General features: G+C 43.0%; 14 protein-coding genes across 14 annotated transcripts; 6 read left to right on the forward strand and 8 right to left on the reverse strand. All coding sequences in view use genetic code 12, as the record gives it.

Moving 5' to 3' along the window:
* Positions 1-51: 51 nt before the first annotated feature.
* Positions 52-2,199, reverse strand: FOB63_000688 (uncharacterized protein; the record flags this gene model as incomplete). Its single annotated transcript, XM_002619531.2, has 1 exon — positions 52-2,199. One exon carries the CDS (start codon positions 2,197-2,199, stop codon positions 52-54), a length of 2,148 nt encoding a protein of 715 aa, XP_002619577.2.
* A 369-nt stretch (positions 2,200-2,568) lies between these two features.
* On the reverse strand, positions 2,569-3,792 carry FOB63_000689 (uncharacterized protein; the record flags this gene model as incomplete). The annotated part of the gene is made up of 1 exon (XM_002619532.2): positions 2,569-3,792. One exon carries the CDS (start codon positions 3,790-3,792, stop codon positions 2,569-2,571), a length of 1,224 nt encoding a protein of 407 aa, XP_002619578.2.
* Positions 3,793-4,474: 682 nt separating this feature from the next.
* FOB63_000690 (uncharacterized protein) lies at positions 4,475-5,500 on the reverse strand (the record flags this gene model as incomplete). The annotated part of the gene is made up of 1 exon (XM_002619533.2): positions 4,475-5,500. The coding sequence occupies one exon, from the start codon at positions 5,498-5,500 to the stop codon at positions 4,475-4,477; it is 1,026 nt and encodes a 341-aa protein (XP_002619579.2).
* A 926-nt stretch (positions 5,501-6,426) lies between these two features.
* On the forward strand, positions 6,427-7,422 carry PTC4 (type 2C protein phosphatase; the record flags this gene model as incomplete). Its single annotated transcript, XM_002619534.2, has 1 exon — positions 6,427-7,422. One exon carries the CDS (start codon positions 6,427-6,429, stop codon positions 7,420-7,422), a length of 996 nt encoding a protein of 331 aa, XP_002619580.2.
* Positions 7,423-8,535: 1,113 nt separating this feature from the next.
* Positions 8,536-10,086, forward strand: FOB63_000692 (uncharacterized protein; the record flags this gene model as incomplete). The annotated part of the gene is made up of 1 exon (XM_002619535.2): positions 8,536-10,086. One exon carries the CDS (start codon positions 8,536-8,538, stop codon positions 10,084-10,086), a length of 1,551 nt encoding a protein of 516 aa, XP_002619581.2.
* A 63-nt stretch (positions 10,087-10,149) lies between these two features.
* Positions 10,150-11,586, reverse strand: TPS1 (alpha,alpha-trehalose-phosphate synthase (UDP-forming) TPS1; the record flags this gene model as incomplete). Its single annotated transcript, XM_002619536.2, has 1 exon — positions 10,150-11,586. One exon carries the CDS (start codon positions 11,584-11,586, stop codon positions 10,150-10,152), a length of 1,437 nt encoding a protein of 478 aa, XP_002619582.1.
* A 782-nt stretch (positions 11,587-12,368) lies between these two features.
* On the forward strand, positions 12,369-13,418 carry FOB63_000694 (protein transporter YIF1; the record flags this gene model as incomplete). The annotated part of the gene is made up of 1 exon (XM_002619537.2): positions 12,369-13,418. The coding sequence occupies one exon, from the start codon at positions 12,369-12,371 to the stop codon at positions 13,416-13,418; it is 1,050 nt and encodes a 349-aa protein (XP_002619583.2).
* A 249-nt stretch (positions 13,419-13,667) lies between these two features.
* Positions 13,668-20,342, forward strand: POL2 (DNA polymerase epsilon catalytic subunit; the record flags this gene model as incomplete). Its single annotated transcript, XM_002619538.2, has 1 exon — positions 13,668-20,342. One exon carries the CDS (start codon positions 13,668-13,670, stop codon positions 20,340-20,342), a length of 6,675 nt encoding a protein of 2,224 aa, XP_002619584.2.
* A 124-nt stretch (positions 20,343-20,466) lies between these two features.
* Positions 20,467-21,882, forward strand: FOB63_000696 (origin recognition complex subunit 5; the record flags this gene model as incomplete). Its single annotated transcript, XM_002619540.2, has 1 exon — positions 20,467-21,882. The coding sequence occupies one exon, from the start codon at positions 20,467-20,469 to the stop codon at positions 21,880-21,882; it is 1,416 nt and encodes a 471-aa protein (XP_002619586.2).
* Positions 21,883-21,899: 17 nt separating this feature from the next.
* On the reverse strand, positions 21,900-23,081 carry FOB63_000697 (U5 snRNP complex subunit; the record flags this gene model as incomplete). The annotated part of the gene is made up of 1 exon (XM_002619541.2): positions 21,900-23,081. The coding sequence occupies one exon, from the start codon at positions 23,079-23,081 to the stop codon at positions 21,900-21,902; it is 1,182 nt and encodes a 393-aa protein (XP_002619587.2).
* A 112-nt stretch (positions 23,082-23,193) lies between these two features.
* On the forward strand, positions 23,194-23,625 carry FOB63_000698 (ribosome biosynthesis protein; the record flags this gene model as incomplete). Its single annotated transcript, XM_002619542.2, has 1 exon — positions 23,194-23,625. One exon carries the CDS (start codon positions 23,194-23,196, stop codon positions 23,623-23,625), a length of 432 nt encoding a protein of 143 aa, XP_002619588.2.
* A 60-nt stretch (positions 23,626-23,685) lies between these two features.
* FOB63_000699 (WD40 repeat domain-containing protein) lies at positions 23,686-24,639 on the reverse strand (the record flags this gene model as incomplete). The annotated part of the gene is made up of 1 exon (XM_002619543.2): positions 23,686-24,639. The coding sequence occupies one exon, from the start codon at positions 24,637-24,639 to the stop codon at positions 23,686-23,688; it is 954 nt and encodes a 317-aa protein (XP_002619589.2).
* A 289-nt stretch (positions 24,640-24,928) lies between these two features.
* Positions 24,929-25,345, reverse strand: FOB63_000700 (uncharacterized protein; the record flags this gene model as incomplete). Its single annotated transcript, XM_066102493.1, has 1 exon — positions 24,929-25,345. One exon carries the CDS (start codon positions 25,343-25,345, stop codon positions 24,929-24,931), a length of 417 nt encoding a protein of 138 aa, XP_065958557.1.
* A 460-nt stretch (positions 25,346-25,805) lies between these two features.
* Positions 25,806-26,819, reverse strand: FOB63_000701 (uncharacterized protein; the record flags this gene model as incomplete). The annotated part of the gene is made up of 1 exon (XM_002619544.2): positions 25,806-26,819. The coding sequence occupies one exon, from the start codon at positions 26,817-26,819 to the stop codon at positions 25,806-25,808; it is 1,014 nt and encodes a 337-aa protein (XP_002619590.2).
* Positions 26,820-26,960: the final 141 nt, after the last annotated feature.

Consider the following 26,960-nt stretch of genomic DNA (forward strand, 5'->3'; position numbering starts at 1 on the left):
ATACCCACCAGTACACACCCATTCCCTCTTGTATTAATTTTTGCCATCTACTTACTTGTACATCGTACTGACCACATTCCAGTCTTCCAATTGTGCCTTCAGCTGTGACATCATCGATAATGTAGCCTTTTTGACCTCATTATCAATACCGACTTTTTTAATTGCCTTGCTTCGGCTGTTTCCGAATCCACTTGCTAGAATCTTATGCACATCTTGCATCACTTTCTTCACATTGTAATTCTGTCCATTGGCTGCGCCCAATGTTTGCTCGTAGGAAGAGGTATCTGTGAAGGTTTCTGGGGTGGCGATTATTGGCGAACGTTCTGAAACTTTTGATTTTGAAACATCTGTGTGTGAATTAGTCTCGCTGACCATGCCATATATGTTCTCTGCCTGTGTAGGTGCAACGGCACTGGTTTGTCTATTGAAAACAGTATCATACAATTCTTTTAGACGAGACGGTTTCTTTTTTGAGCTCACCTGCGAAGCTACCACATTCACAATTGAAGCTGAGAACTCACTCGAAGGGAAACTCTCAGAATTGGAAGTATTGAAACGTAATGATGATGGCGACGAAGAAATATTAGTGAGGCTGCTGGCGATTGAGCTTGGATCTTTAGATGGTTTGCCTTTCTGTAGAGTTGATCTCGAATGAAAGTAAGGTTCCAAATTCGCCAACTTACTCAAGATTTTCTCAAAATCATAAATGGTATCCTCTCCTTCCCTATCAGACATGTTAAACAATCTTTCCTGATAATGATTTCCACTCGCTCTTAACTGATGAAAAGTACTACCGAGGGTTCCTGAAGAAGCCTGCTTCTTTAAGTTATTACCAGGTACCCCATCAGCAGTAATTTTGAGGAGTACATCAAAATTAATGAGAATCTTGACCACAACCAGTATGAACTTCAAGTACTCTTTAGGTTTTAAACGGGTAAAGGGTTTCGTAAGAATTTTATGAGGCGTAATAACGATTTTCTTACCTTTCAATGCTAACTTTTGTTGAGTCAGTTCAGATAAAGGAGAGGGCAGTTTGGGTTGAAAGGAATACGAGCCAAATGATGGCAGATACTTGTCAACATTCACAGGTTCTGAAATTGAATTCGCAGGCTCTGGACTCATTAAGGAAGTTCTTCGTTGCAAATTAATCGTCTTAAAAGATATAGGGATTTTGATGACATTCCCTTCAATAACAATCTTATCAATGCTCCTATCAGTCGATACGGAAAATTTTGATGATTTTGGGGAAATATCCTCATTTTCTTCCAAAGTAGGAGAGGGAGTTGTTGGTTTTCCATCGTTAGTAACGAAGTTGATTTTCTCCTGAACCAAATCATAGAAAGAACTATTTGGAAGTAGTGGGATCAAATCTTCTAGAAACGGAAGATTTACCAGATTGTCATTTTGTGAGAGAAGAGCCTGAAGCTCGATTTGAAATCTTATCAAGTTCTCAATGAAGGAATTGATCTCAGTCAATTTATTATTGAATGTTAGGAAGGAAGATAATTGAATGACAGGCAGACCGAAAAGTAGTAGTTTCACGTTCTTTCTTCTGGAGACACTAGACACAGATGGTCTCCATTGATCGTAGTTGGGGAGAGCAATGTCCCGCAAAACTTTATAATGTTTTCTTTGTACAGCTGCTGAATATCTCATAGTCTGATCAATAGACTGGTCATATATCTGCTGTGTTTCCGTTTCAAGAGATCTTGCTTGCTTATTAAATACAGTTGCAAGCTCAGCAACTTTTGTATCAAGTAGCTTGTTTATATCATCAATTCTCTTTTGTGTCTTTTCTATGTTAGCCATAGTACGTTGTACTTTAGTACGCATTGCATCCTCGGCCATCTGAATTCCATTGATTTTGATCTTTGTGTTGGCAATTGCGAGCTTCTGTAGTTGTATTGCCAAGTTCTTCACTGAGTCTGTGGTTACATTGGGAATGTGTTTATCATCCGTATGGCGTTGTCGTAGATCAGACAAGCTCTGACCATTCTGATAATGTAAGCAAGCTTCGAAGATGGAGTTGATTTCAGCACGCATGCCCATGTTAAGCTCTTCATTTCGGGCCACCGAGTTCTTAATGATTTCAACGCCACTATTCACGCAATCTTTACACACAAGGTCTTGAGTATGTAGAGTTTCGGTCTTTGCGCAAATCGGACAGCATGTAGCTGTGTGTTTCGAGTCATGCGGCATCCTCAAAAGGAATGAAAAAATAAGACCACAGCTTTCTGTAATCGACCAAGGGAAGCTATGATAGATGAAAAATGAATTGTAACAAGATGACTTTCGGAGTAGATCAATCTGCTTTGTCTGCAGTCAGATGTACATCCAGTCGCACAATCAGTAGTTCTTATCTGTACTAGTGATAAGTTCCAATCCGATTGTGCTCTCGAGTTTTGAGATGCTTTTCTATATCTAAATGCTGTATCAATTTTTGTGGGAGTCGTATATCGTTTACAGTTAAGTGCAATTCAATCCTCCATGTTCCGTTTTCGTTTGCTATCTATGAGTATCCTCTATATCCATCGATGCCAGTCCCACATCTCAACCTCAAGTCCATAACTAGTATTTCCTTTTCTTGTTCTTCTGTATTTTCTTCCGCTCCACTAAATCACGGATCATCCATGCCAACGAGTCTTCGATATCGTCAGTCAAGTCCAACGCCACAAATCCACATTTCCACAATTTGGCTAAGCGCTTTCCATCAGCGATTAATTTTGGCGAAGCCAAAGGCAGGTTTTTATGAGTGCATACTATCCAGATTGGTGGTGGTGAAGCTGGATCAGCAGGGTCCACAGGCGTCTCTAGCAATTTCAACTTGGGTACTGGAGCGGGTGGAGCCTCAGATTTCTCTGACAACATGTTCTTCAATGCGGACTTGAGGGAGAATACGTCGCCTTCTTCTCCGTGGTACCAGCGTGTCTTGTATGTGTAGTATTCACGCCACGCTTCGTCGAGAGCTTCTTTCATAATGGGAAGGAGATTAAAAGACTTTGCCTGAGAGTTTCTGTGCATTGTGACCGACTTTAACGTCCCGTTTTCATTGTATGATTCAGAAGATGAATAGGGAGAAATATCGGGTCCATCTCTGACAACTTCCTGTTGCATACTCTCCTCATAGCCTGGAGGATCGAGAGAAGGCACGGCAGTGTAAACAAAAAAGTATCCATCCACATCGCCATTCATTTCGCCTGCGCCACTAGCTACCAATAGAGGATTTGTGTTGACAGGCCGTCGTGGTTCGTCAGCGAGGTTGTGAAGAACATCTCTATCTAGTTTGATATACAAAGATGCCTCTAAGAAAGGCACAATCTGGTTGGGGTTGAAACTCGGGGTATCGATAAGCTCTGTGAGTATTGGGGTGACATTTTTATGACCCTGGTTGCTAGATGGCTTAAATGTGGCGTATATCTCATTGGATGAGATGAGGTCCAGGTCCGGGTCCGAGACAGAGGCTGGTGTTTTGGAATAATCCTTCACGAGCGCCTTATAGATAACAGGACTCAAAACAACATTGTCTGCTCGTGTAGCCCTATCCAATGTCCGATTTGGCGCTGTTGGGTCCAACACATTTTCTATTTGCTTCGGTGAAGGGGTATACTCGAAAAGAATTGGAAGTGTGCTTCTCAGTGGATAGTAGGTGTCGCTGAAGTTTCCGCTCGTAAGTTTAGAGATAAGGGCGCTTTTCCCACACTTGGGGCCACCAAGGAACGCAAGCCGAACAGGATCTTTGTCATTGACTGGCTGGTTAGGTTGTAAGGACGGTTTTTTGAGAAGAGCCTTCATGTGGAGAAGAAGATAATTTTCGACAGAATTCCAGCCGCGCGTGAAGATGTGCTGCTTGAAAAGGATAAGAGGACCAAAAAGCAAAAGGTAGATCCGATCTAAAGAGCCAAAATCTCCAAGTTTATAAGCAGGCAATCGTACTTGGTTGACGATAAAAGAGGTCAGAATGGCCCGTTACAGTGGGCCGCGGTCTTCCGCGGGGAACCTTATTAGGCAATGCCCCAACAAGATTGCTAATGAGCTGATCGAAGAGAGATAAGACACATTCAGAAGCTTAATTATGTGCAACTATTGAAGAGAAACTTAGTAATGTGCAATTATTGAAAATATGCCAATTATTTAAAAGAAACTTTGCAAGCTGTTGATAGCTTCATCGCAGGCACAAATAATTAAGAGTTGAAAGACATTTATTTTTGTCTGCGAGAGTTGATCGAATAGGTCTTACTACGCGAAGCCCACGGATTTCGTACTTACAAAGAGTTTGAACGATTAAGACAGATTGAACGATCAAGACCCTCCTTCGAATCCTCGGCTGTCATCATGAATGTGGCCTTTAAAACTGAAAGTTACTCAGTAAAGTGTATAATACTAAAAATCAGCGTAAACAAGAACAAGAACAAACAAAGCAGGTTTTTCAAGCGACACTCGGCCAGCCAGCGTCCCTATGGGGAAAAGAAAAAGTCTAAAGGGGTGCGGTGGCCACCCCGAGTTCCAGGTCGCCCTGGCCGTAATACAAAAACCACTGGCCGTGGAACTGGACCACGCCCGCGCAAAATACCACGCGATTTACTTGGCCCAGCACCTCGTTGCGCGCCTCAGGCACCAAAAACGGCCGCTCCATTCGCGCAATGGGTCCGGCCCGCACATCGTCGTAGTCAATAAGCATCTGCGACACGGAGTAGGTGCCTTTCTCGTACTGACCGCCGCCGCGAGTGCACGAGTTGTAAAAAAACACATAGAGATTGCGTTTCCCCGCCAACCGGATAGGCGGAGGCCCCGGCTCGATGAGGCGGTTCTGCCATACATGGTGGCCCTCTGTGAAAAGAGCGTCGCGGCCGCCGCCCAAAGTGCGCCACTCCACCAAATCTTTGCTCGAGGCCAAGTACATGCCAGACTCGCCCCAAATCATATAGTAGAGGCCGTCCTTGTGGCGCTCGGCAAACACTGCGCCCGATTTCAGCCAGCCGTGCCGAATGTACTGCTTCCCGTCCGCGCCCGTGCAAATCTCCTCGAACCCTGACGGCACAAACGGTGGGTGTTTTTTCCAGTGGAACAAGTCCAAGGACTCGGCCACGCAGAGCCGCGCCGTGCCGCGGTCGTACGCGGTATAGGTCATGATGAACTTTTTCGTGGTGCTGTCGCGCACCACCCGTGGGTCTTCGCAGCCGCCGCCCCGTTCCCATGGCTCCGTGGGCCAGAGCACTGGGCGCGGATGGCGCGTGAAGTTGAAGCCGTCTTCCAGCCACGCAATGCCCACACTCAGCGTCTTGTGGCGGTCCTGTGCGCGGTACAACAAAAACACCTTGTCATCCACCACAATGGCAGTGGGATTATAGAGATAGGCCTCTTCAAACTCGTGTGTTGGGTCCGGCACCATGATCGGGTTGTGCGAGTACTTCTTGAAATGCGGGCCAATGGGGAAGGCTGCAGGCGGCTTGTAGTGAAGGTCGCCGTCGGGCGACTCGGGCGTGATTTTGGGAATGTGCATTTGCTTGCCGTTAGTACAATGGGTAGAAGAGGCTTAGTTCCAAGTGGTTGAGACCGTAGAATGTGCGGAAATGCGGGGTGAGGGGTGCAGGCAGTGACGTAGCTGGGTTCCACCACTATACAATGACATGGAAACAGTTGGATGCGAAATCTCTCGTGGTCATCTGTACAGACGAACGTGTCGTGCTGCCATATTTGTAAGGCTGTCCAGTATTGGGGCACATTACATGTATTGTGGGCTAGTGACTTGAACTACCAATGTGGGTAAGACGCAACATTTCTGCATGGCCTCTTGTCTTGTATCAATTGCAGGTAAATAGAATCACGGCAATCTAACGTACTTCAAATGGATAGACTTGGAGAGTAGTAGGTTGAACTCTAGGGCATACTGCGTTTTGCCAAATTAAATTATGGTCGCAGCATGCAACGTCTGTGGAGAAGCTCGGTAAATAAGTAAATGCAAAACTTTATAATAACACTTTTAGTGCCACTTACATTTCACTTTCTTCCTAGCTCTTGAAAAGTCGACAATTCCAGCAGGCAAAGTTCAGCAGGTCCGTTCTACATCTGCCTCGTACTCAAATTCCACTTCTTTCTCACTATGCACATTTCCGTCTTGCGGCGTCGCTTCCGCAGATATTTGCGAAACGACTGTATACTCACGCACAAGATTGCCCTCTTGAGCCTGCAGGCCCATGCGATAAGGTCTTTCGGCTCCTCCCGCTTAGTGCCACACATACTACTTTTGCTCTTGTGCTTCGGACGTTGCTTGACTTGTTCCATCTTACCTCGGCCAGTTCCTTGCTGCACATTTTTCTTGAGCATCGACGTTTCAGCCAATAACAGTCTGTGGTTTCCTCCCTCCATTGTTTGGCCCTACTGCTACCTTTTCTCGCGCAGTACTGTACGCCCAAATTCCACAACACCATGGGCCAGTTACTCTCACACCCTGTGGAGGAGAAGTCTATCGACTTCAAGAGCCACGGTACGCTCTCGTACTGTGTTGGTGCCATGCAGGGCTACCGGATGACCATGGAGGATGCCCATGATGCTCGTGTGGCGGAAAACGAGCAGTTGGCGGTGTTTGGCGTTTTCGACGGCCACGGCGGCAAAGACGTGGCGGAGCGCCTCCGCACGCTGCTTGTGCCCGAAATCTTCCGTACTCTCAACGCAGACGGGCCGCAGGTGCCGTTGCGCAAAGTGCTTGCCCAAATCAAAGACTGTTTCTTCAAAGTGGACGCTGCGCTTCCCGAGGCCCAAGCAGCAAACTGTGGGCTGACTGCAGTGGTGGCAACCATTTTGGCTGGCCGATATATCGTGGTGGCCAACACTGGTGATCTGCGGGCCATCCTATCGTTGCCTGGCGGGCTTCCGAAAACGCTTTCGTTTGATCATAAACCGCTGACCATGGGCGAGCGCGTCCGCATCGAGAATGCTGGAGGCTACGTGGCCAATTCTCGCGTCAATGAGATTCTTGCGCTTCTGCGGGCGTTCGGCGATGCTAGTTTCAAGCTCCCGTGGCTAGAACTCAGCGCGTCAGGCTCCCACAACTCGTATCTCGAACGCAACAGGGGGCTTGTGCACGACAATTTGGTACCGATTCCTCCTGAACTCTACCAGGTCAGCGTTGAGCCTGACATCATGGTGTATGACCTAGCAGTGATGCCACAACCCGAGTTCCTAGTGTTGGCTTGCGACGGGATCTGGGACTGCTACACCAACGATCAGCTTCTCGCGGTAATTCGTGAAAAGCTTCATGATGGTTGGCAACTCCAACATGTCGTGGAGTATGTGTTGCACGACTGCATCAGTATGGCCTCCAACATAACCGGAATTGGCTTTGACAATATGACACTTGTAATTGTGGTTCTCCACGGTTCTCAGACGTACGATGAATGGCATGCTGCTATGGCACAATCCTAGGCAGAAGATCTTTGAGAAAAACACACTGAACAATGGACACTCAATTTTGTGTTAAACGATAAGAGCCACATCACACTCCCGTGGCCCAGTGCTGTCTGAAACTATCTTGGCTGGTTTCTTACAGCCTATGATAATGCTTTCGAGGATTTTACTCATGTGAAAAGATTGTGAATCCTCGAATTCATCATTATATCTCGGGCACCTCGGCTTTCCTCGTATTGCTGGTACCACCCGCTGTTACTTCATGACTTTGCACCTTTGCTTTTGATGTTACACCATTCATGATTCTTTGTTATACGACTCTGCAAAATCTGCGCTCCCGCACAACATTTCATCCGTTGCAATGGTCTCTAATAGTGATAGAATATCGCCATTTGAAGCTGACTGGTTTAATTTCTGATGACCTAGTAAGAAACCTCATTTGGGTCACTCCTAGCATCTGTATCTTCATAAAGCATCCGTTACTTCTCCCCATCCCCAACTGGCTAATAAATGTTTTGACGTCTTTTCTTTTCCCGAGTTTATCTTGTGTGCGCCTGATACCAATTTGAGTCGACAGCACAGATTATTTGTAAAAATGGAGAGGAACCAAAAACATGAACGCTTTGATACTTCTCACTCATTGCTTTGTCCATGTACACTTTTAGGCATGGCTTTCTAGTGGATTTTTTTTCTTTTCTTCATTCCATTCCGCTCTTAAATCGTCTGTACTACTTTCATTTCGCTAGATACTACTTTTACTTGTCTGGCTACGCACCTTCTCTAGTGACGTATTCGAGGTACAAGGCATATATTCTCATTAACATCATTTAAATTGGTTTCAGTTTTCTGATTTTCTTCCTTGTATTCCGCTGGTGCCCTTTCTTTTTTGTGTGTTCCTGTTTATGGGTGGGGACTATCCTGCAGAAGCTCATGTTTACCAGGAAAACAGGCAATCTTGCGATTTACTCACCTCGTACTATAACAATTTTTTTACCCCGGTTTTCCTAGCCATTTTCTCCTCAGCATATTCTTTCCAGTGCCTTCCGGCCATCTTTTAGACTCCTGCATCCTCAATTCTATTTTCGTTTTGTCCCATAAATTGCATTTTGTAAGTCATAGCCACAAAGATCCATGTCTTACACAGAGCTAGATATTGCCGAGTCTTATGATGATCCAATATTGACTCTCGCCAGAGACGCAAACCTAAATAAGGAAAAGGGAAAAACGGCCAAACTTTTGCTGATCATCCAAGGTTTTCCTATTGCTGAACGTAAAGTTTCTCGGCTATGCAATTTGAGTTTGAGTATACTTCAAGCCCTAGAGAAGATAGACCTCAATTTAAAGAATTGGGCTTTCATGTCCTTGGACATAAACTCCACTAACCATTTTGATAATGCAAACCCAGATGAAATCAAAATATTCAACACAAATGTTAGTTTGCGTGTTATATCCTCTTGTCAAGAGCTCACAGTTAAACTCAACAAGATAACAGCAGACATAGACTTTATTACAAGCGCCCTGAGATCATTGTCTCCAATAGAGTATATCAGTGATAGTGGCACGCTTCTAACGACACTTACGTTGCGAAGCATCAAACTTAAGGACGAACTTCGAGACAAAGTGACAATTGCATACCTGAAGGCCAAACTTATAACGATCGGAAGTGATCTAGAATCCATGTTGGCCGATAATCCCAATGATGAAAGCGCAACAGTTGCATCTTACAAGCAATTTGTTGTTAGTTTGCTCAACCAGCTAAATAAGGCGATTGAGGTGGACAATACGGAAGACAGAAATGAGTGTCTTGCTGTCATTAGCGATATGGAACAGATGTTTGAAGTCTTCAAACTAGAAAGAGCACTGCAAAAGCAAGCATCAGATTCGTCAGATCTTGTTCCTGCGTCTCAAGAACCTGTGAAACTAGAGCCGGATTTCTCTCTGAGTCCTTCCAAATTCGATTACTCCGACGAGTACGAGTCTTCCGATGAAGCTTCCACTTCTCAATCCATGTCGCTGCATACACAGCCTACGGTACACTCTATCACAAAGCATTCTCTTTCGAGGTCGCCTGATCTGTCGTATGTCTCTAAACGACGCGAATCTCTTTCTTCCTTTACATCTGCCAGCATTCTACACAAGTCTACAATTTCAGAAGAGCTACCCTATCTTATGTCTGCATTTAATCTGGCAAAAACACTCGAGGAAGATGTGCATCATTTCAAGGAGAAGGAAAAGGAAAAAGAAAAAGAAACACCGCAGAAGCTGGTTAGCGAAGTACCATCTACTCCCACGCCCAAACATTTTATTCCTCACAAGGCACATCTCCCAAATACGCTGTTGTATTCTGATAGCAGGATTATTCAAAAACCTCTTTCTTCTCCCGGTGCATATTTGTATGCCAACAACTCGTTGCTTTCGAAGTTGGGTATTAAGCCCCAAGTGATCTCAGCCGATGTACCAAGACAATTGAGTGATAGTACTTTTGTCAACCGGTCTTCGCAAAGCCAGCTACCTAGTCCTGGATCGCCTCCGTATGGCTATGGATCCGCTCTTCTTAATGGGAAGAAGGACGACAAAGAGAATGCTGACGAAAGACCACCATTGACAAAAGAGAATCTCGAATCTCACACCGTCTCTTCATTGGTTCTCACCGATGCGTTGCATGCTGATTTTGTGGAGTAAATTAACACCATAGTGCACATTAATGAATGACTCGTATTGACTAATCAGCTTCATGTATTTTCTCTATTTGGATGTATTCTCATCGCTATTGCACTTGTACAACTCCTTGACAAATGTTTCTCCCCACTGGCCCGAAGTATACTTGGAAATGTAGTCAAACAACTTTTTAAAGTTGAGCGCTTTCTTCTCCTCAGGTAAAGTCAAGCCTTCTTTAATAGCTTCACTCAACTCCTCAATGTTCCAGGGATTGACAATAATAGCTCCGTTCAAAGACTGAGCTGCGCCAGCGAACTCAGACAAAATGAGCAGCCCCTTCTTTTCCTCCTGACAAGCAATGTACTCATAGCTCACCAAGTTCATACCATCTCTTGTGGAACTCACCAAGCACACATCAGAAATGTGGTACAAACTTATAAGCTCCTCAAATGGGATGGACTTGTGTAGATAATGGATAGGCACAAATTCCACCGTACCAAACTGGCCGTTGATTCTACCGACAAGCTCATTGACAGTAGCACGCAAGTTTTGATACTCCTCAACATCACCTCTCGATGGCACCGCCACTTGAACTAAAACAACCTTGCCGATCCATTCAGGATTCTCTTGCAAGAAAACCTCAAACGCATGCAATTTTTGAGGCACTCCCTTGATATAGTCTAGTCTATCGACACCAACAATAACCTTCACGTCCTTGAATTTTTGCTTCAATTGCTTAATGCGCTCAACAGCATTGGGTTTTTTTACGCCCTCTGTGAACTTGTCGACATCAATGCCAATGGGGAAAGCGCCAATACTGATAGAACGACCTTGGTACTCAATACCGTTTGGAACTGTTTTCACATCTGACACAATGCGTGCCACAGAGGATAAGAAATGTCTTGCATAGTCGTAGGTATGGAAACCGATCAAATCACAGCTCAAAACACCGACCAAGATTTCTTTTCTCACGGGCAAGATACGGTAGATCTCCGAAGAGGGGAATGGTGTATGGAGGAAAAAGCCAATACGCACATTCTTTTTCGAGTTTCCCAAGATCTCTCGCAACATCTGGGGCAACAACATCAAGTGGTAGTCATGAACCCAAACCATATCATTGTCTTCGACCTGCGACGCAACTTTGGATGCAAATTTACGATTGGCTTCAATGTATGCGGCCCATGCATTTTCGTCAAAATTCATTTCGCCCGGATGGTAGTGGAACAAGGGCCATAATATGCTATTGGAAAACCCATTGTAGTGCAAATCCGCAATGGTGTCGCTCAAGAAGATGGCAGTACATTTGAACTTGTCCATAAGATCCTTGTTCATTGTTTCTTGTTCAGCCTCTGGAATCTCCAAGCCGGGCCATCCAAGCCACTGGAATTCTGTGGACTTCTTCAAGCCTTGAAGAGCAGTCACCAAGCCTCCGGAAGACATGGAGTAATCGTACGACCCATCATCCTTTTTGGTGATTGTTACTGGTAACCGATTTGAAACAACGAGAACTTTGCCCTGAGACATTGGAGAGAAAAAAGACAATTGTGGAGTGGAAAGAGCGTCAGGTGAAGCAAATATATCTATTGTGCGATCCTGCAGGAGCCACCAGGGGCCATAGCAATCGCCTTATGAGACCATAAGCACCAGAGCAATAAACATGGTGGATGAGCGAAGAAAAGACGTGGAAAAAAACAAGAAAAAAATTCCAACTCTGCCAGCTCTATGTGCTCGACGCCCACGCTACTCTTTTCCTTGTTGGACTTCCATAATTTGGCTTAGACTACTTCGCACTATGGTCCGATCGTTGGGCGATCGGATTATTTCGCCTGCACCAGCTCTAATCCGCGCCCGCACTAGAATGTTCGCGCAATGACTTACACACGGCTCTATAACGTTCGACTGTTCGTAGGCATTGCTAGAATTTGCGCTCTTTTCGAGTCGCACCACTCAGACACTCAAAACAAGCCAAAGTGCTCGAGCGGATTGATCTTTTGACTCCTGTTCTTCTTCACTTAATTGGTGTCTCTTTGCTCAACTCTTCTCGGGTTGATGTTGATTTGTATATTACTGTAAATTAGCCTCGTCATGCGACACGATACTTACAAAAAATTTCAGCCAATAGCTCTGTACACACATGCCCACACACTTTCGGGGCTCTAACTTTTTTGCTTTTTTGCTTGCCGTCTGCTAATTTTCAAGCAACACCTAACTTTCTGAACATCTCCAGCAATCGTGTCACAGTAACGGTTTCTGCACGACCGTCGCGCTACACCTTAAGTCTCTTGTTGTCACAAGGTCCCCAACCAATGTACAACCCGTACGCTTCGGCCCCTGAGGCATATCCCAGACAAGGCAACTTGCATCATCCCCAGCCGCATCATGTGAAGCCATCTTATTCTCCCTCGCAGCAGTATCAGCAGCCAGCTTCCAACCAGCAGTACTCACAACAGTTCCAGCCACAACATGACATGCCCCAACAGGGATTCCCACAGCAAGGATTCCCACAACAGGGATTCCCACAACAGCAGAATGCGTTCCCACAAGGAACACTGCCTGCGGCACAAGGCTCAAATTCCATGCCATACTCCAATTTCCTCTCGGATCCAGCCGCTAGCATGGCCGCGCAGTTTGCCAAATCTGGCTTTGGCCAGTCCAACAACTACATCCAGCAGAACTTTGGCAGCTACATGCCTGTGGCGGGCGACTTGAAATACTACTTCAAAGTGAGCAACCTGTATGTGTGGAACAAGCTTCGGTTGATCTTGTTCCCATACCGCCACCGCAACTGGTCGAGAATGACCACAGCGGAAAGCGCAGGCTCATCTGGCGCAGGCGTTTCGTATGCTCCTCCAAGTGAAGATATCAATGCGCCGGATTTGTATATCCCATTGATGTCGTTTATCTCGTACATTCTCCTCTGGGCATTATTCTCGGGTTTGCGGGGCGATTTTCATCCCGAAGTTTTTGGGTACCTTGCATCTCAGACTTTGGCATGCTCGTTCTTGGACATTTTAATTTTCAAGATCGGTCTTTACTTGTTGAACTGCTCGACTCAAAGCTCATTCTGGGACCTCGTGAGCTTCAGCAGCTACAAGTACGTGGCTATAACCGTGTTACTTTGTTGGAAGAATCTTTTCGGCGGCTCATGGCTCGCGTTCTACAGCGTGCTCTTTGTTCTTGTTGGTAGTTTGTCCTTGTTTTTGATGCGTTCTTTGAAGTTTTTGGTTCTACCAGTGGGTGCTGGTGACACTTCCGCCAACACCATTTCGAACAACCAAAGGCGACTTCGTGTGCAATTTCTTTTCCTCTACTCGGTAGTCGTGCAATTTATGATTGTCATTTTCATGTCACGTTGAGCAGGTCAAGATATTACAACTTTGGTTCTGTCTGGCACTTATGGCGGCGGTCACGTGCACTCTTCAGGGAAGAAGGAAAAAAAAAGATGTGGAGTGCGCGTTTCATGCAACGCGTTACCCTATATAGTTACTTGATGGCTCTACACCTTTTCATATATACTCACTAAACGTACTAGCGAATTTCCCATCCTAATTTTTCGAGGCTAATTTAATCCATTTCCATTACTTTTCTATCGGCTAGTATCAATAATGCCTGCAACTGCTACGACTACGCGGTTCAAAGGTTCGACATCGGCTCGCTTTGTGAAGAATACATCGAAACCCACGAAAATAACCTCTCGTTATAGAGTCTCGAAACAAGCAGAAGATGAGTCCGTTCAACTAAATCCCATGCTCAATGACTCGGTTACAAAACGAGACGTCGTTCAAAGAATAGATCAGTTGGACGCCATGATGGGGTTTGAAAGATTTGACCAAGGAGAATATGATGGTTCTAAACCCAGAAAAGGCTGGTTGATCAATATGCATGCTACGACTGTCCCTACGGATGATTATTTGGCAGGCTACTCGGGTGTCGATTTCTACTTCTTGGACCAAGAGGGAGGTTCATTCAAGGCTACACTCCAATACGATCCATACTTTTTTTTAATGGTAATGCCAGGGAAGGAACCAGACGTGGAAGAGCTGTTGAAACGTTTATTGGAAGACTTCCATGTGAAGTCGATCTCTCGTGAACTCAAAGAAGACTTGTCGCTTCCTAATCATTTGGTGGGTTTAAAGAGGACACTAATCAAACTTACTTTCCACAACACAACTGATCTCATCGGCGCAAGACGTCTCCTCAATCCTATAATCAAAGAGAACCAAGCGAAACGAGACACGCGAGATGTTTTTCGTATTTACAATTTTAATAATCCTTCAGACATTTCGTCTGCTACGGATGGATTCCAATCAAATGAGTCCAAACAGGATGCACTGACTGACCCAACTACATTCATCGATGACATTAGAGAATATGATGTTCCTTACCATGTTCGTGTCTCCATTGATAATAACGTTAGAGTTGGTAAATGGTACGATGTGTATGCTAAGCATGGAAAAATCACTTTCGAGGAGGATAAAGAAAAAATTGCATTTGCTGATCCAGTGGTCCTAGCATTTGATATCGAAACCACAAAGGCTCCGCTCAAGTTTCCTGACGCCAAAGTTGATCAGATTATGATGATTTCTTACATGATTGACGGCGAAGGTTTTTTAATCACAAACAGAGAAATTATTTCTGAAGATATTGAAGACTTCGAATACACTCCGAAACCAGAATACCCAGGAAACTTTACCATTTTTAATGAACCCGATGAAAAACATGTACTTATGAGGTTCTTTGAACATATCCGTGATGTGCGTCCTACTGTCATTGCCACGTTTAACGGTGACTTTTTCGATTGGCCCTTCGTGGAAAATAGAACCAATTTCCATGGAATGGACTTATTCAATGAGATTGGTTTTGCGAAGGATGATGAGGATGAATACAAATCGAAATACTGTGTTCACATGGATTGTTACAGGTGGGTTAAAAGAGATTCGTATTTGCCACAAGGGTCTCAAGGTTTGAAAGCTGTTACCACTGCAAAATTGGGTTACAACCCTCTTGAGTTGGATCCGGAACTCATGACACCTTATGCTTACGAACGTCCACAAATCCTTTCCGAATATTCCGTTTCCGATGCTGTGGCCACATATTACTTGTACTATAAGTATGTGCATCCATTTATCTTCTCCTTATGTACCATTCTTCCGTTGAATCCTGACGAAGTCTTGAGAAAGGGTACTGGTACCTTATGTGAGATGTTGCTTCTGGTTCAAGCCTACGAGGGTAATATTTTGCTTCCGAATAAGTATACTGATCCCATCGAAAGATTCTACGAGGGACACTTACTTGAATCTGAAACATACGTGGGTGGACATGTGGAATCGTTGGAAGCGGGTGTCTTTAGAAGTGACATTGCTACAGATTTTAAAATTGACCCGACGGCCATTGATCAGCTCCTTAGAGATTTGCGTGAGACCTTAAAGTTCACCATTGAAGTAGAAAACCACAAGTCCATGGAAGACGTTGAAAACTTTGAAGAAGTTTACATTGCTATTAAAAAACAGTTGGAAAGCTTGCGTGATTCTCCAGTGAGAAATGAAACCCCATTAATATACCACGTTGACGTTGCGTCAATGTATCCAAACATCATGACCTCATACAGATTGCAACCCGATTCTATGAAATCTGAAGAGGACTGTGCAGCTTGTGATTTCAATCGTCCTGGAAAGAATTGTGACAGGCGGATGACTTGGGCTTGGAGAGGAGAATTTTATCCTGCTGAACAAAATGAGTATGGTATGGTCAAGAGGACTCTTCAAAATGAAACTTTTCCAGGTACCCGCCCTTGGTTACCAGCCCGTTCTTTCGACGAACTTCCTTATGCTGAGCAAGCTCTGCTTATTAAGAAGAGAATCAGTGATTACTCTCGAAAAGTTTACAACAGAATCAAGCAGACAAAAACAGTCAACAGAGAGGCCATTGTCTGCCAAAGAGAAAATCCTTTTTACGTGGATACAGTGAGAGGTTTTAGAGATCGTCGTTATGAGTTCAAAACTTTAGCAAAAGTGTGGAAAGGCAAAGCTTCGAAATGTAAAGAATCTATTTCAAAAGACGAAGCAAATAAAATGGTCATTTTGTATGATTCTTTGCAATTGGCCCATAAAGTCATTTTAAATTCGTTTTATGGTTATGTTATGAGAAAAGGCTCCCGTTGGTACTCAATGGAAATGGCTGGAATTACATGCCTTACAGGTGCTACCATTATTCAAATGGCGAGAGCTCTTGTGGAACGACTTGGCCGCCCTTTGGAATTGGACACTGATGGTATCTGGTGTATCTTACCTAAGTCTTTTCCGGAGAATTTCAACTTGAAATGCAAAGATGGCAAAAAAATATTTGTGGAATATCCTTGCTCCATGTTGAACTATTTGGTGCACCAGCAATTCACAAATCATCAGTACCAGGACTTGATTGATGCAGATACATTTAAATACAAAACGAGATCAGAGAACTCCATCTTCTTCGAGGTAGATGGTCCCTACAAAGCCATGGTTTTACCAACCTCGAAAGAAGAAGGAAAAGGATTAAAGAAGAGATATGCGGTTTTCAATAAGGATGGAAGTCTCGCCGAACTAAAAGGATTCGAGTTGAAAAGAAGAGGAGAGCTTCAGTTAATCAAGAACTTTCAATCAGATATATTCAAGCTCTTTCTCGAAGGCGATTCGTTGGAATCTTGCTATCAAGCTGTTTCTACGGTTGCTAATAACTGGCTCGACGTCTTAGAAACCAAAGGCGGTATGCTTGAAGACGAGGATTTGATCGAACTTATTTGTGAAAACAGAAGTATGAGTAAGGCTTTGAGTGAATACGAAGGACAGAAATCTACTTCCATCACAACAGCTAAACGGTTGGGTGAATTTTTGGGAGAGGAAATGGTCAAGGATGCTGGTTTAGCCTGTAAGTACATTATCAGTGCCAAACCTTTAGAGAGTCCAGTTACTGAGAGAGCAATCCCAGTTTCAATTTTTTCCTCTGAACATAAAGAGATCTATCTTAAAAAGTGGTTGAAGGATCCATCTCTCACAGACTTTGATCCTCGTTCAGTGATTGACTGGGATTATTATCGGGAACGTCTTGCATCTGTCATTCAAAAAATTATAACAATTCCTGCTGCTCTTCAAAATGTCAAAAATCCTGTTCCTCGGGTATCTCATCCGGACTGGTTACAGAAAAGAATTCGGGTAAAAGAGGATAAGTTCCAACAAACTTCTCTTTCAAAGTTCTTCAACAAAGCTTCCAATGAAGAAGTTAAGACGAAAGCCATCAAAGATATTGAAGATTTTGGAGAAGTGGATGAAGGAGTTCCTAAAACAAAATTAGGAAAAGTTACTGTAAAGAAGAGAAAGATGCGGGAGGCTCAAAGATTACAAGCTGAAGAAGATGAGAAGGCAGTAGCCATCTTGAACTCTCCTTGTCCATCTATGACGGAGGATTATGTCAGTTTTTTGCAATACCAGAAGGCTAAGTGGAGGGTGCAATCGAAAAATAGAGATAGAAGAAAGAAATTATTCGGAGAAAACGTTGATTCTTCTTATAGATCCTCCGTTGGGAGTATGTTCCGCCGACAAGCAGAGAATGTTGCTGGCTCGGATTGGGAAATTTTAGAATATAAAAAAGACCCAATGAATCCTGGTGCAGTTAAGGTTTACGTTTTCTCTGGGGGGAAAATTCATTCTTTCTTGTTCCACATTCCAAAAACTATCTACGCCACATACAAGGCTGATGTATTCTTTAAGCCTATCCCAAACTGTGAAATTGAGAAATCGACGGCAATCTTGCCCAATGGCCATGATGCAACAAATTTATTCAAAATGACCATGACAGAATCCACATATAACGAACAAATAAGTCTGGTCGATAGCATACTTCATGATTCCAAAATTTTGGGTTTGTATGAAACCGAAGTCAGTTCTATAGACAGGGCCATCATGGACTTAGGAAATATTGTCAGATTTGATGATACGAAAGTTGGAGCGTTGGGTAAGTGTCTTAAAAATGGGTTTACTACAAAGGACTTGATTAAAGTTGAAAAAGAGGCTTATTTGAAAAAGTTTGACATGGATGTGGTCTATTTGCTTCATATTCTGACTAATAGTTATGAATTCTTCGCCATCTTCACTACTTGGGACTCAAACGTTACTATGTTAATATTGAAACCTTCTAGTGGAGCTCAGGAACTCCCAGATAATATTAGCAAGATCTACAAAGAGGTTTATGAAGCTAAAAAATCCAAACTTTCAAAGCTTTACAATTTCATTGATTACATGCCCGAGATGACTTTTGATACATCCTATTTCAATAATCCATCCACTTTGTACAAAAAATTGAACTCTGTGTTCAGAAAGTTCCATGAGAGCAGAAGCAACAAAGCTTTGCTCAGCATTCAATCTCCATATTGCAACAAAGTGTTAGATTTATTAGAAGCGGCTTCTGATTTTCCAACAATCAAGTTAAGCGTTGGGGAAATATCTTTACCAGCCGTAGGATGGCAATCCCTCATTGCCAAAAGAATAGTCAATCATTACTTTTCTTTGGCGCTGTGGTTGAAGAACATGACGTCATTGTCATCTTATGGAAAAGTACCATTATGCAACTTGCAGATTGAAACTCCAGGTTATTTGATTGATATTGAGTATTCTAGACGTTTGACCCAGAACAACGTTGTTTTATGGTGGTCAAACAAACCATATCCTGATCATGGAGGATTTCAAAACGACCACGTCCAGGATTTCGACAATTTTGATTTCATTACAATCAACAGTCCTGAAATATATGAAACGGCATGCTTGGAGGTGGAGATTGGAAATCTCACAATCAATACAATCTTGACGAGCTCTTTGATCAATGAAGCTGAGGGGACTGACTTGTCCGACGATCCTCTCCTAGGGGATGCAAACAATGGTGCATCAACACTAGCCCTTGACACTTTCTCCCCTGTTGCTCTAGGAATTTTACGTTCAATGGTGAAAGACTGGTGGGATGATGCTGTTAGTAACAACGCTAATGCAGATTCTATGATGAATAGCTTAGTTTCATGGTTTCAAAGGCAAGATTCTTTGCTATACGATTTTACACTTCACCATCATATCCACAATCTCACCAGTAAGGCTCTCTTGCAGTTGGTGGGTGAATTCCGTCGTATGAATGCCAATGTTGTTTTTGCTAATCGACTGAAATTAATTATTCAAACGACAAAAATTTCTGTGGAAAATTCGTACGCATTCGGAAAGTATGTTGTCAATGCTACCCGTTCAAAGCCTTTGTTCAACTTCCTTGATTTAAAGATCGTCCGCTATTGGGATATCTTAGTGTGGATGGACGAGTTCAATTTTGCTGGCAGATGTTGTACGGAAATCACTAATGATGATGTGCAGCAATTGCTACCAGTCAGTAAATGGCACATCAAGAAATTTTTGCCAATCATTTTCCAGAACGATTTTGATGACTGGTTGGTGATCTTTCTCGACGCTTTAGCAAAGTACAAAAATGAGACTTTACTAGGAAGCACCCAAAAAGGAACACAACGGGTAACGCAGTTAGCACATATATTGAAGGGCCAGCAGAAAATGGATTCAAATGATGCAGAAGAGGAGGATCAATTCACTGGTGAGGTGATGAACAATTTCAGGAAACCACTCCAGAGGCGGATTGAGAAGCTCTATCGCCGTCAAAATGAGTCCATTCTCAACCCAGAAATGGCTGAGGAGTATGAGTTCCCAACTCTCCCGGGATCAGTTTTGAAAATGAAGAATCCAGTGTTGGATTTGGTGAAATTTTTATGTGCTGTTTTCGCTTTATCAAAGAAGAGAAGCATCGAAGTCCGAATGTTGAGGAAGGATCTTTTAAGCGTAATGGATGTGAAAGAATTCAGCCCTGAATCTATTTTCTCGAGTCCGAGCGCATCTCTCAAAGTGTCCTCTGTTATATGCGACTATTGCAGTTTCATTAGGGACATTGACTTTTGCCGTGAGGAGGAAAAGAACATCTGGACATGTACTCACTGCCATCATGTCTACAACAAAGTATTCTTGGAAGAGGAGTTGATTGCACAGCTTCATAGAAATATTTCAAAATACTTGACGCAAGATTATACGTGCCAAAGATGTCATGCTGTTAAGGCTGACAACATGAGCGAGTTTTGCAAATGTTCAGGCGCATGGGTTGAAACTCTAAAATTCGACGACTTTTCTAAGAGAGTGAACATATTCCGGAATGTGGCAAAAGCTTACGGTATGAAGATGCTATTAGGGCTTATAGACGACTATTTTATATAACACATACGAATGCATAAGTAAATTTTATTCGATCGAGAACCCTCATACGCGATAAACGCTAGTATCCGCCGATGTGATTTGTATACAATACCTTGTTCTAAACCAACCTTTCATTCACAATTCTATGAGAGAGAAGGAGCTTGACCTCTTGCTGTGCTTCATAACAAAAGAACCGCTATGTCTGAGTCCAAACCTAGTTGTTCAAGGCTACAAATCTGTTGGCAAAACGTACACTGTTTTGAATTATCTTCATGAGCTAGGAATAAAGAAGAGTATAGTCAACTGCGATGAATGCATAACTCAGAAGATCTTACTACAAAGATGCCTCATGTCAATAATGGCGGAAAGTGGAAAGGAATATGACCCACTGAATTTCATGTACAAAGGTTTGAAAGCGGCTCGAACGTCTGTCTTGTGTGAGAACTTTGCATACTTTTTGATGCTGTTAGAACAGTTTATTGTTGCTACTGGTTACAATGAACCACATGTCCTTGTGCTAGATAGATTTGACCAATGTTGCGACCCCACTGATGATCTATTTTCTGCATTTGTCAGATTGCAAGAACATTCCGTCATCCGCAATATCAGTGTCATTTACATCACCTCTCATGATGACCCACGAGAGATATCCACTCTATCTGTTCCGCACATACATTTCGGACCATATTCCCAGGATCAACTCGTCGAAATTTTGCAAGCAAAACACTCTTTCCACTTGAATGATGTTTCACCAGACGAGGATGTTGCATTCTGGAGGAATTTCACGAAGTTGATTGTTGATCTCTTTTATGACTACACAGGCTCTGACCTATTACTCTTGTCCGATCTTTGTCATAATCTCTGGCATAAATTTGCAAATCCTGTCAATAATGGAAGATACAAGCCTTCCGAGTTCCTTCGTCTTTTCAGAGATATCAGAGACCAGATTTTCAATGATAGCATTGTGAGCAATAGCTGCATCACAGATTACATTACCAAAACCGAAGAAGTTCCTTCTAACGTTTCTCCGGTTGCAGATTTGCCTTATCATTCCAAGTTTCTCTTAATCGCATCTTACTTGGCTTCATATGTGGATCCAAAAAGTGACCTTAATGTATTTTCGAGAATGAAAACACTAAAAAAGAGAAAAGAAAGGAAAACAACAGAATCATCCATCAGCAAGAAAAACATCAATTCAAGACTATTGTCAGCATCATTTTTCGATCTAGAACGATTGAAGGCGATTCTTTCGGTGATTTACAGAAACGAATCAAAGTCGTTGTCACAAGATAACCAAGAATACTTGAACTTGTATCAAGACCTTACGGAACGAGAACTCGCAAAGAAAGACAATGAGTTTGCAACATTTACCTTGAATACTACAGTTGATGTTAACACTCAGTTATCTACTCTTGTATCGTTGGGACTAATTAATAGAACCTATGCTCTGGATATTCTAAGCTCAAAAATTCGGTGGAAATGCAACGTGGGTTGGGATATAATAGAGAGTCTCGCCCGAGAAATACTGTTTCCGATTGAAAATTATATACTTGATAGATAGATAGACGTATGAACAGCTCAGGTGCTAAAGACAACTTCCGATATTGGCTCAAATTCCTCTTGCCCCACTCGGCGTACTTCAACTTCATTATTGAAGTAGGTTTCCTTCCAGTAATTCATTTCGTAAGACGAGTATGTTCCCAATATTTCATCTCTATTATCTACCCAACGATATTCCCAAATTTTTTCTCCGTATCCATTACTCTCATTACCAGTGATTTCTTCTTGAGAAGGCTCATCCTCATTTTCCATTTGATCAATTCCCCGTTTTACGCCTCTGAGTCGGAATTCCTCCCCAGTTTGTTTGTAATAGAGCCTCATAAGCTCTTCTCGACTTAAGTCGTAAACGGAATAGATACCTTTGTGGTTTGATAGTTGCTCGCAACATTCTGTCAAGTTTAAAACTGCGTCTTTTCTTACTCTTTCTTGTTGTTCGTCAACAATTTTCTTGTTTCTTCTCGATTTGTTTGGTCGTAGTCTTATTAAAGCTTCCATTGGAGTTTCTGCGGGTTCTAGCAAGGAGATGAGGTTTCCCAAAAGTGATTCTGTAGGTATTTGAGAAGATTGAAGCTTACTTTTCTTAAAGGTTGACTTTTGCTGTGCTTCACGAGCTTTTTTGATTTCAGAGTTTTTAATTCCAGCCATCCAAGCATCTTCTTCGTTTTCGTCGTCGCTATTTTTTTCTTTCACGTAATTCATGTCCTTGTCAAAAGTGCCCGTTTCGGCCTCTTCTCGCAAATTAAAGGCTTCGATCTGCAATTCATGTTTGACGTAAGGGCGTCTTTCGTCTCCGTCGTAATCCTCTATGTTGTTATAGTAGTCATGTGCCTCACCTTTGTCGCTCTCCGGGAAAGATGGTTCTTCCTTAGCGTCTATCGACGGGGCTGCTTCATCATCATACTTCCCTAGACCATGCTCTTTTTCAAATTCATCCATATTGAATCCTTTTGATTTAGTCAAGGTAGGGTTGTTATCTTCCTTTTCATCCTCGCTCGCAAACATATCATCGTCTAATCCGTTTCCGCTGATAGTGCTGTCATTATTGTCGTCGTCTGCTTTTGTGGCCACATCGTCTGCACTTCTCTCTTCTTCACTATCGTAATCATTATCTTCGGAGTCTGATTCGTACCCCACTTGAAGCAACTCCTTTTTCTTAGTCAACTTTCGTGACCCAGACCGTAGGTCAGCTGATTCTTCCATTTAGTCAACTTAGAGGCAAGAATGTAGGTTGAGGCTAGAAATGCGAAATGTGGAGAATGCATTTAACTTCGCGATGAGTTCCTTAAACTTGGAACAAATCGACTGTTTGGCAATGGAAAATATAACGCTTGATGGCGTTTTGGACCTCGAAGATGAGTTCTACAAAAAGGGCTTCAAAGATGGACAAGACCAGTTCGCACGGGAACAGTATTTGGAGGGAAGAGCATACGGACTTCAAACCGGATTTCAGAGATTTCTTATAGTAGGCTACATCCAGGGTCTAATAGATGAATGGACAATGTTGGACAAAAAAAATCTCGCGTCTCATTTGTCGCAATTACAAGAGTTGATTGATAGTATACCCAAGACTAATGGAGACGCTGAAGTCGAGCAGTATGAACATGCAATTACTAAAGCTCGCAACAAGGTGCGAGTTGTGGCTAACATTACTCGAACTAGCGACAAAATCGCAAAGTTGGATGATTTGATAAAAGAGGTTGGGGGAAGCCTTCATGTATCGGAAAATTTGGACGAGATGTGGTGATCTAAAAAAGGAAATAATAACCAGGAGTAATATTAAGTACCAATATAAATAGAAATGTTGTTAGAACTGAAAAGCAAAATCTAAAGTCTTTCGTGAATCTTCCAACTCATAATTGAGAATGCCACCAAGAGGACAATCATTGACCCCAATAATGAGTCGCTCACCCTGTCCGGAATCCACGGGGCACATGTTTAACCCAATACATTTGCCGATAAAATCAATAGACTGTACCCTTGGAAGAACCAAGTCGCAGTCAGAATGTAGATCGTCCACTTTCAAGACGCCGACATGATCCAAACTTTCGGCCCAAACCACATGTTTGCCATAATAGCTGAATTTGCAGTTTCTTACGGGGCCACCGCATGCTTCGCTGGCCACATCATATGCCAGAGAGCCCAAAGCACTGCTCCAGCTGAAGAGACAATTGTGTGACATCCGTCGATCCCATAAGCGAACTGTTCCGTCTTGATTTCCCGATAGGAGCATGTTTTCGTCTGTAGGAGACCAATCACATCCGAAACCGTAATCTGTATGGCCCCGGAAACTTGTAAAAGAGTCAATTGACTCGGAGGTCATAGCCCTGCGATCGATAATGAAATTATTCGTATCATCTGCTGCGATGAAGTATTCGTTAGGATTGTGATGATTGATCGCAAGACAGTTAACGGCAAATGGAAGTTGGAATTGAGTGATTTTACTGGACAGCAAATCGACAAAACGAATGTGTGCATCATTAGACGCTATTATCAATTCCAGATCATCTTTGCTAATAGATACATGGTTGGTTATACCATCGGCAGCAGTAGTGAGGAAGTATTCACCCACCAAATAGTGATTGTCAGGATCCTCAATGTTCTGAAGGATATAAGCTCCCTCGAACGTTCCATTGACCAAAAACTTACTTGAGCACGCACTGGATGATATTCGGTTGTTAGAGTGGTGTTTAAGCGTGCGGGAGTCTATGAGGCAGTCCAACTTCATAGCGTCGGGGGAAAGCGCTTGTTCATCAGGCATTACCCTGATGATTTTGAAGAAATTATGATGGTCATCACTATGAGTGTGAGTTCCAAAATTGTCTGATGTGACAACCTCTAGGTTGTGATCGTGATAATAAGACGATGGATAAAAAATACCGTTTGAGATATTCTCCCCACAAACCACCAACGATCGTAGCTGAAAATGAGTGATGTGGCTTTTCAAGCGAGAATAGAAGTTTTTGAAACGGAAAAAGTTTGTTTTCGTATTGAAAGACACGATGTTCACACTCTGGAAAGGAGGTTAGTACTGAAGGAGGATAGCAAAATCAATCTTGGGTTGTACTTACGTTCAACGCGTGTTCTCTCGAGTCTGGAATGTTTCGAAACCATGACAAGTTCCCTATTCGAGATCTTTCAAGGTAAAACTTCCGAGATAGACTAGGTGGTAATCTCACTCCTTGGACATTTGTGTACTCTTTTCGTTCTGTTAGAGAGAAGGGAAGGTTGTTCTCCCTCTCTTTGAGGGAGTTGAGGATGCTAAGAATATCTGATTTTGTAAGCGACGAGTTGTCGTCGTAGAGTAAATTGTAGAGAAATGTTAGTGACTCTGAGTTGTTCAACTCATACTCATGGGAGGTATTGATCGTATCAGCCACACTGGCGTTAATGACACGAGAAGCTTCGTTCTCCGATAGTCTGCTTGATGTCACAGCAAGCTGCTCCAGCGTGAGTTCAACCGCCATCAAAATTTGATTTGCAAAAACGTTTGGTCCAAATCACTTGAGAACGGCAAACCCTACCTTGAACCCGAATATTTGGGAAAGCAAAATAAAATTAACCACCGATGTAAATGCGACGAAGGTTTTCGGTTGAAACGATGCCTGATCCAAAAAAAAATTTACACCTCTAGTGTGGAGAAGTGTTTTGGAGTGCTCTTAATGAGAAGAAATCTTATTTGATATCACAGTTTCGCAGCTTGACTAATGTCGTACATCGTAGAGACATTTATGCGGACTCCACACGCAGTTATGAATATGATTCCTTTCTGGGTTTATTTGAGCAAAACGTGATTCAAAGTCATTTCGTCTGGTATAGTTACAAGGAAGCGTAAACTAATTTGTGTTTCTAGATATATGGTCCATTGTAAACAGAAAAAGAGGTTAGAAAAAAGAAACCAAAACTCGAAAGAGTCTCTACTGTTCTTTACAGTTCAAGATCAACGTTGAAACCCTTCGTTTTCAATAGCTCCAAGTTTTCAGTCCACAATTTGTTAGCGTACTCTTGGCTCAGCGCAACTTTGGAAGGTCTGCCAAAAACTCCGCCAGTTTCGATATACGCTCCATTGTCTTTCTTCAGCAATGACTTGTCTAATGCTGCTCTCAAAGTGGCCAAACAACCTTCTTCTTGGGTAACGCCAATAACCGTAGAAGTAAACCGCATGCCTAGTTTGGCAAACGGCCCAACAAAACGCAAGTTCTTCCAGTAATTGAAAAGTTGCGTGTCGACAATAACGCCTGGGTGAACGGAAAAGGACAAAATATCCGGGCAAACCTCTGCGAGTTTCTTCATGAACTGTATCTCTGCAGTTTTAGCATTGCCGTATCTGATCCAAGTATAGAAGAAGTTCGGCTTCTTGTTAAGATTGTCAGTAGGACTATAGTATGATTTAGCTGCGGTGTGGCCCACAGAAGATAAGCAAATAACACGCAGCGGCTCGCTGTCGGTTGTAGTGTCCTTTAATAAGGGCAATAGCTTCAATGTAAACAAGAAGGGCGCAACAAAGTTCACCTGGTACTGAATCTCATAGCCATCCTTTGTAAGCTCAAATGGCACACCCATTAAGCCAGCATTATTGATGAGAATATGCAATTTTCTTTCCCTATCACTGAATTCTTGAGCACACTTTTCCACCGATTTCAAGTCACAGCAGTCAAAATGGATAAATGTCAAGGAACCAACATATCTGCTGGCCTTCTGTTCGTCCGTGTATGATTCTCGGCGTTTTTCGGCCTCTTCCTTGATTTCTTGGATAGCTTTCTGAACCTTGGACTCGGTCCTTCCAGCAATGTACACAACGTAACCATGAAGGTATAAATGTAACGCAGTGTACCAGCCTAGACCAGAATTCCCCCCAGTAACAATGGCGACCCTGCGCTTAGTTTCTGGGTTTAAGTACTCGGCTGCTTCAGGGTTGTAGTATTCCGCTTTCAGGAACATGGTAGCGTAACTGTGGTTCGGAGATGCACTTGAGGCTTTATGGATAAGAGTATGGCGGGGTTATAAAGATTATCACATGTTCGCACCTTACAGTATCTACATCAACAGATAAAGAAGCGCGGGTACGAAAGATTAGTCGCG

Source organism: Clavispora lusitaniae, assembly GCF_014636115.1.
Source record: "Clavispora lusitaniae strain FDAARGOS_655 chromosome Unknown tig00000003_pilon, whole genome shotgun sequence".
Classification (NCBI taxonomy): Eukaryota; Fungi; Ascomycota; class Pichiomycetes; order Serinales; family Metschnikowiaceae; genus Clavispora; species Clavispora lusitaniae.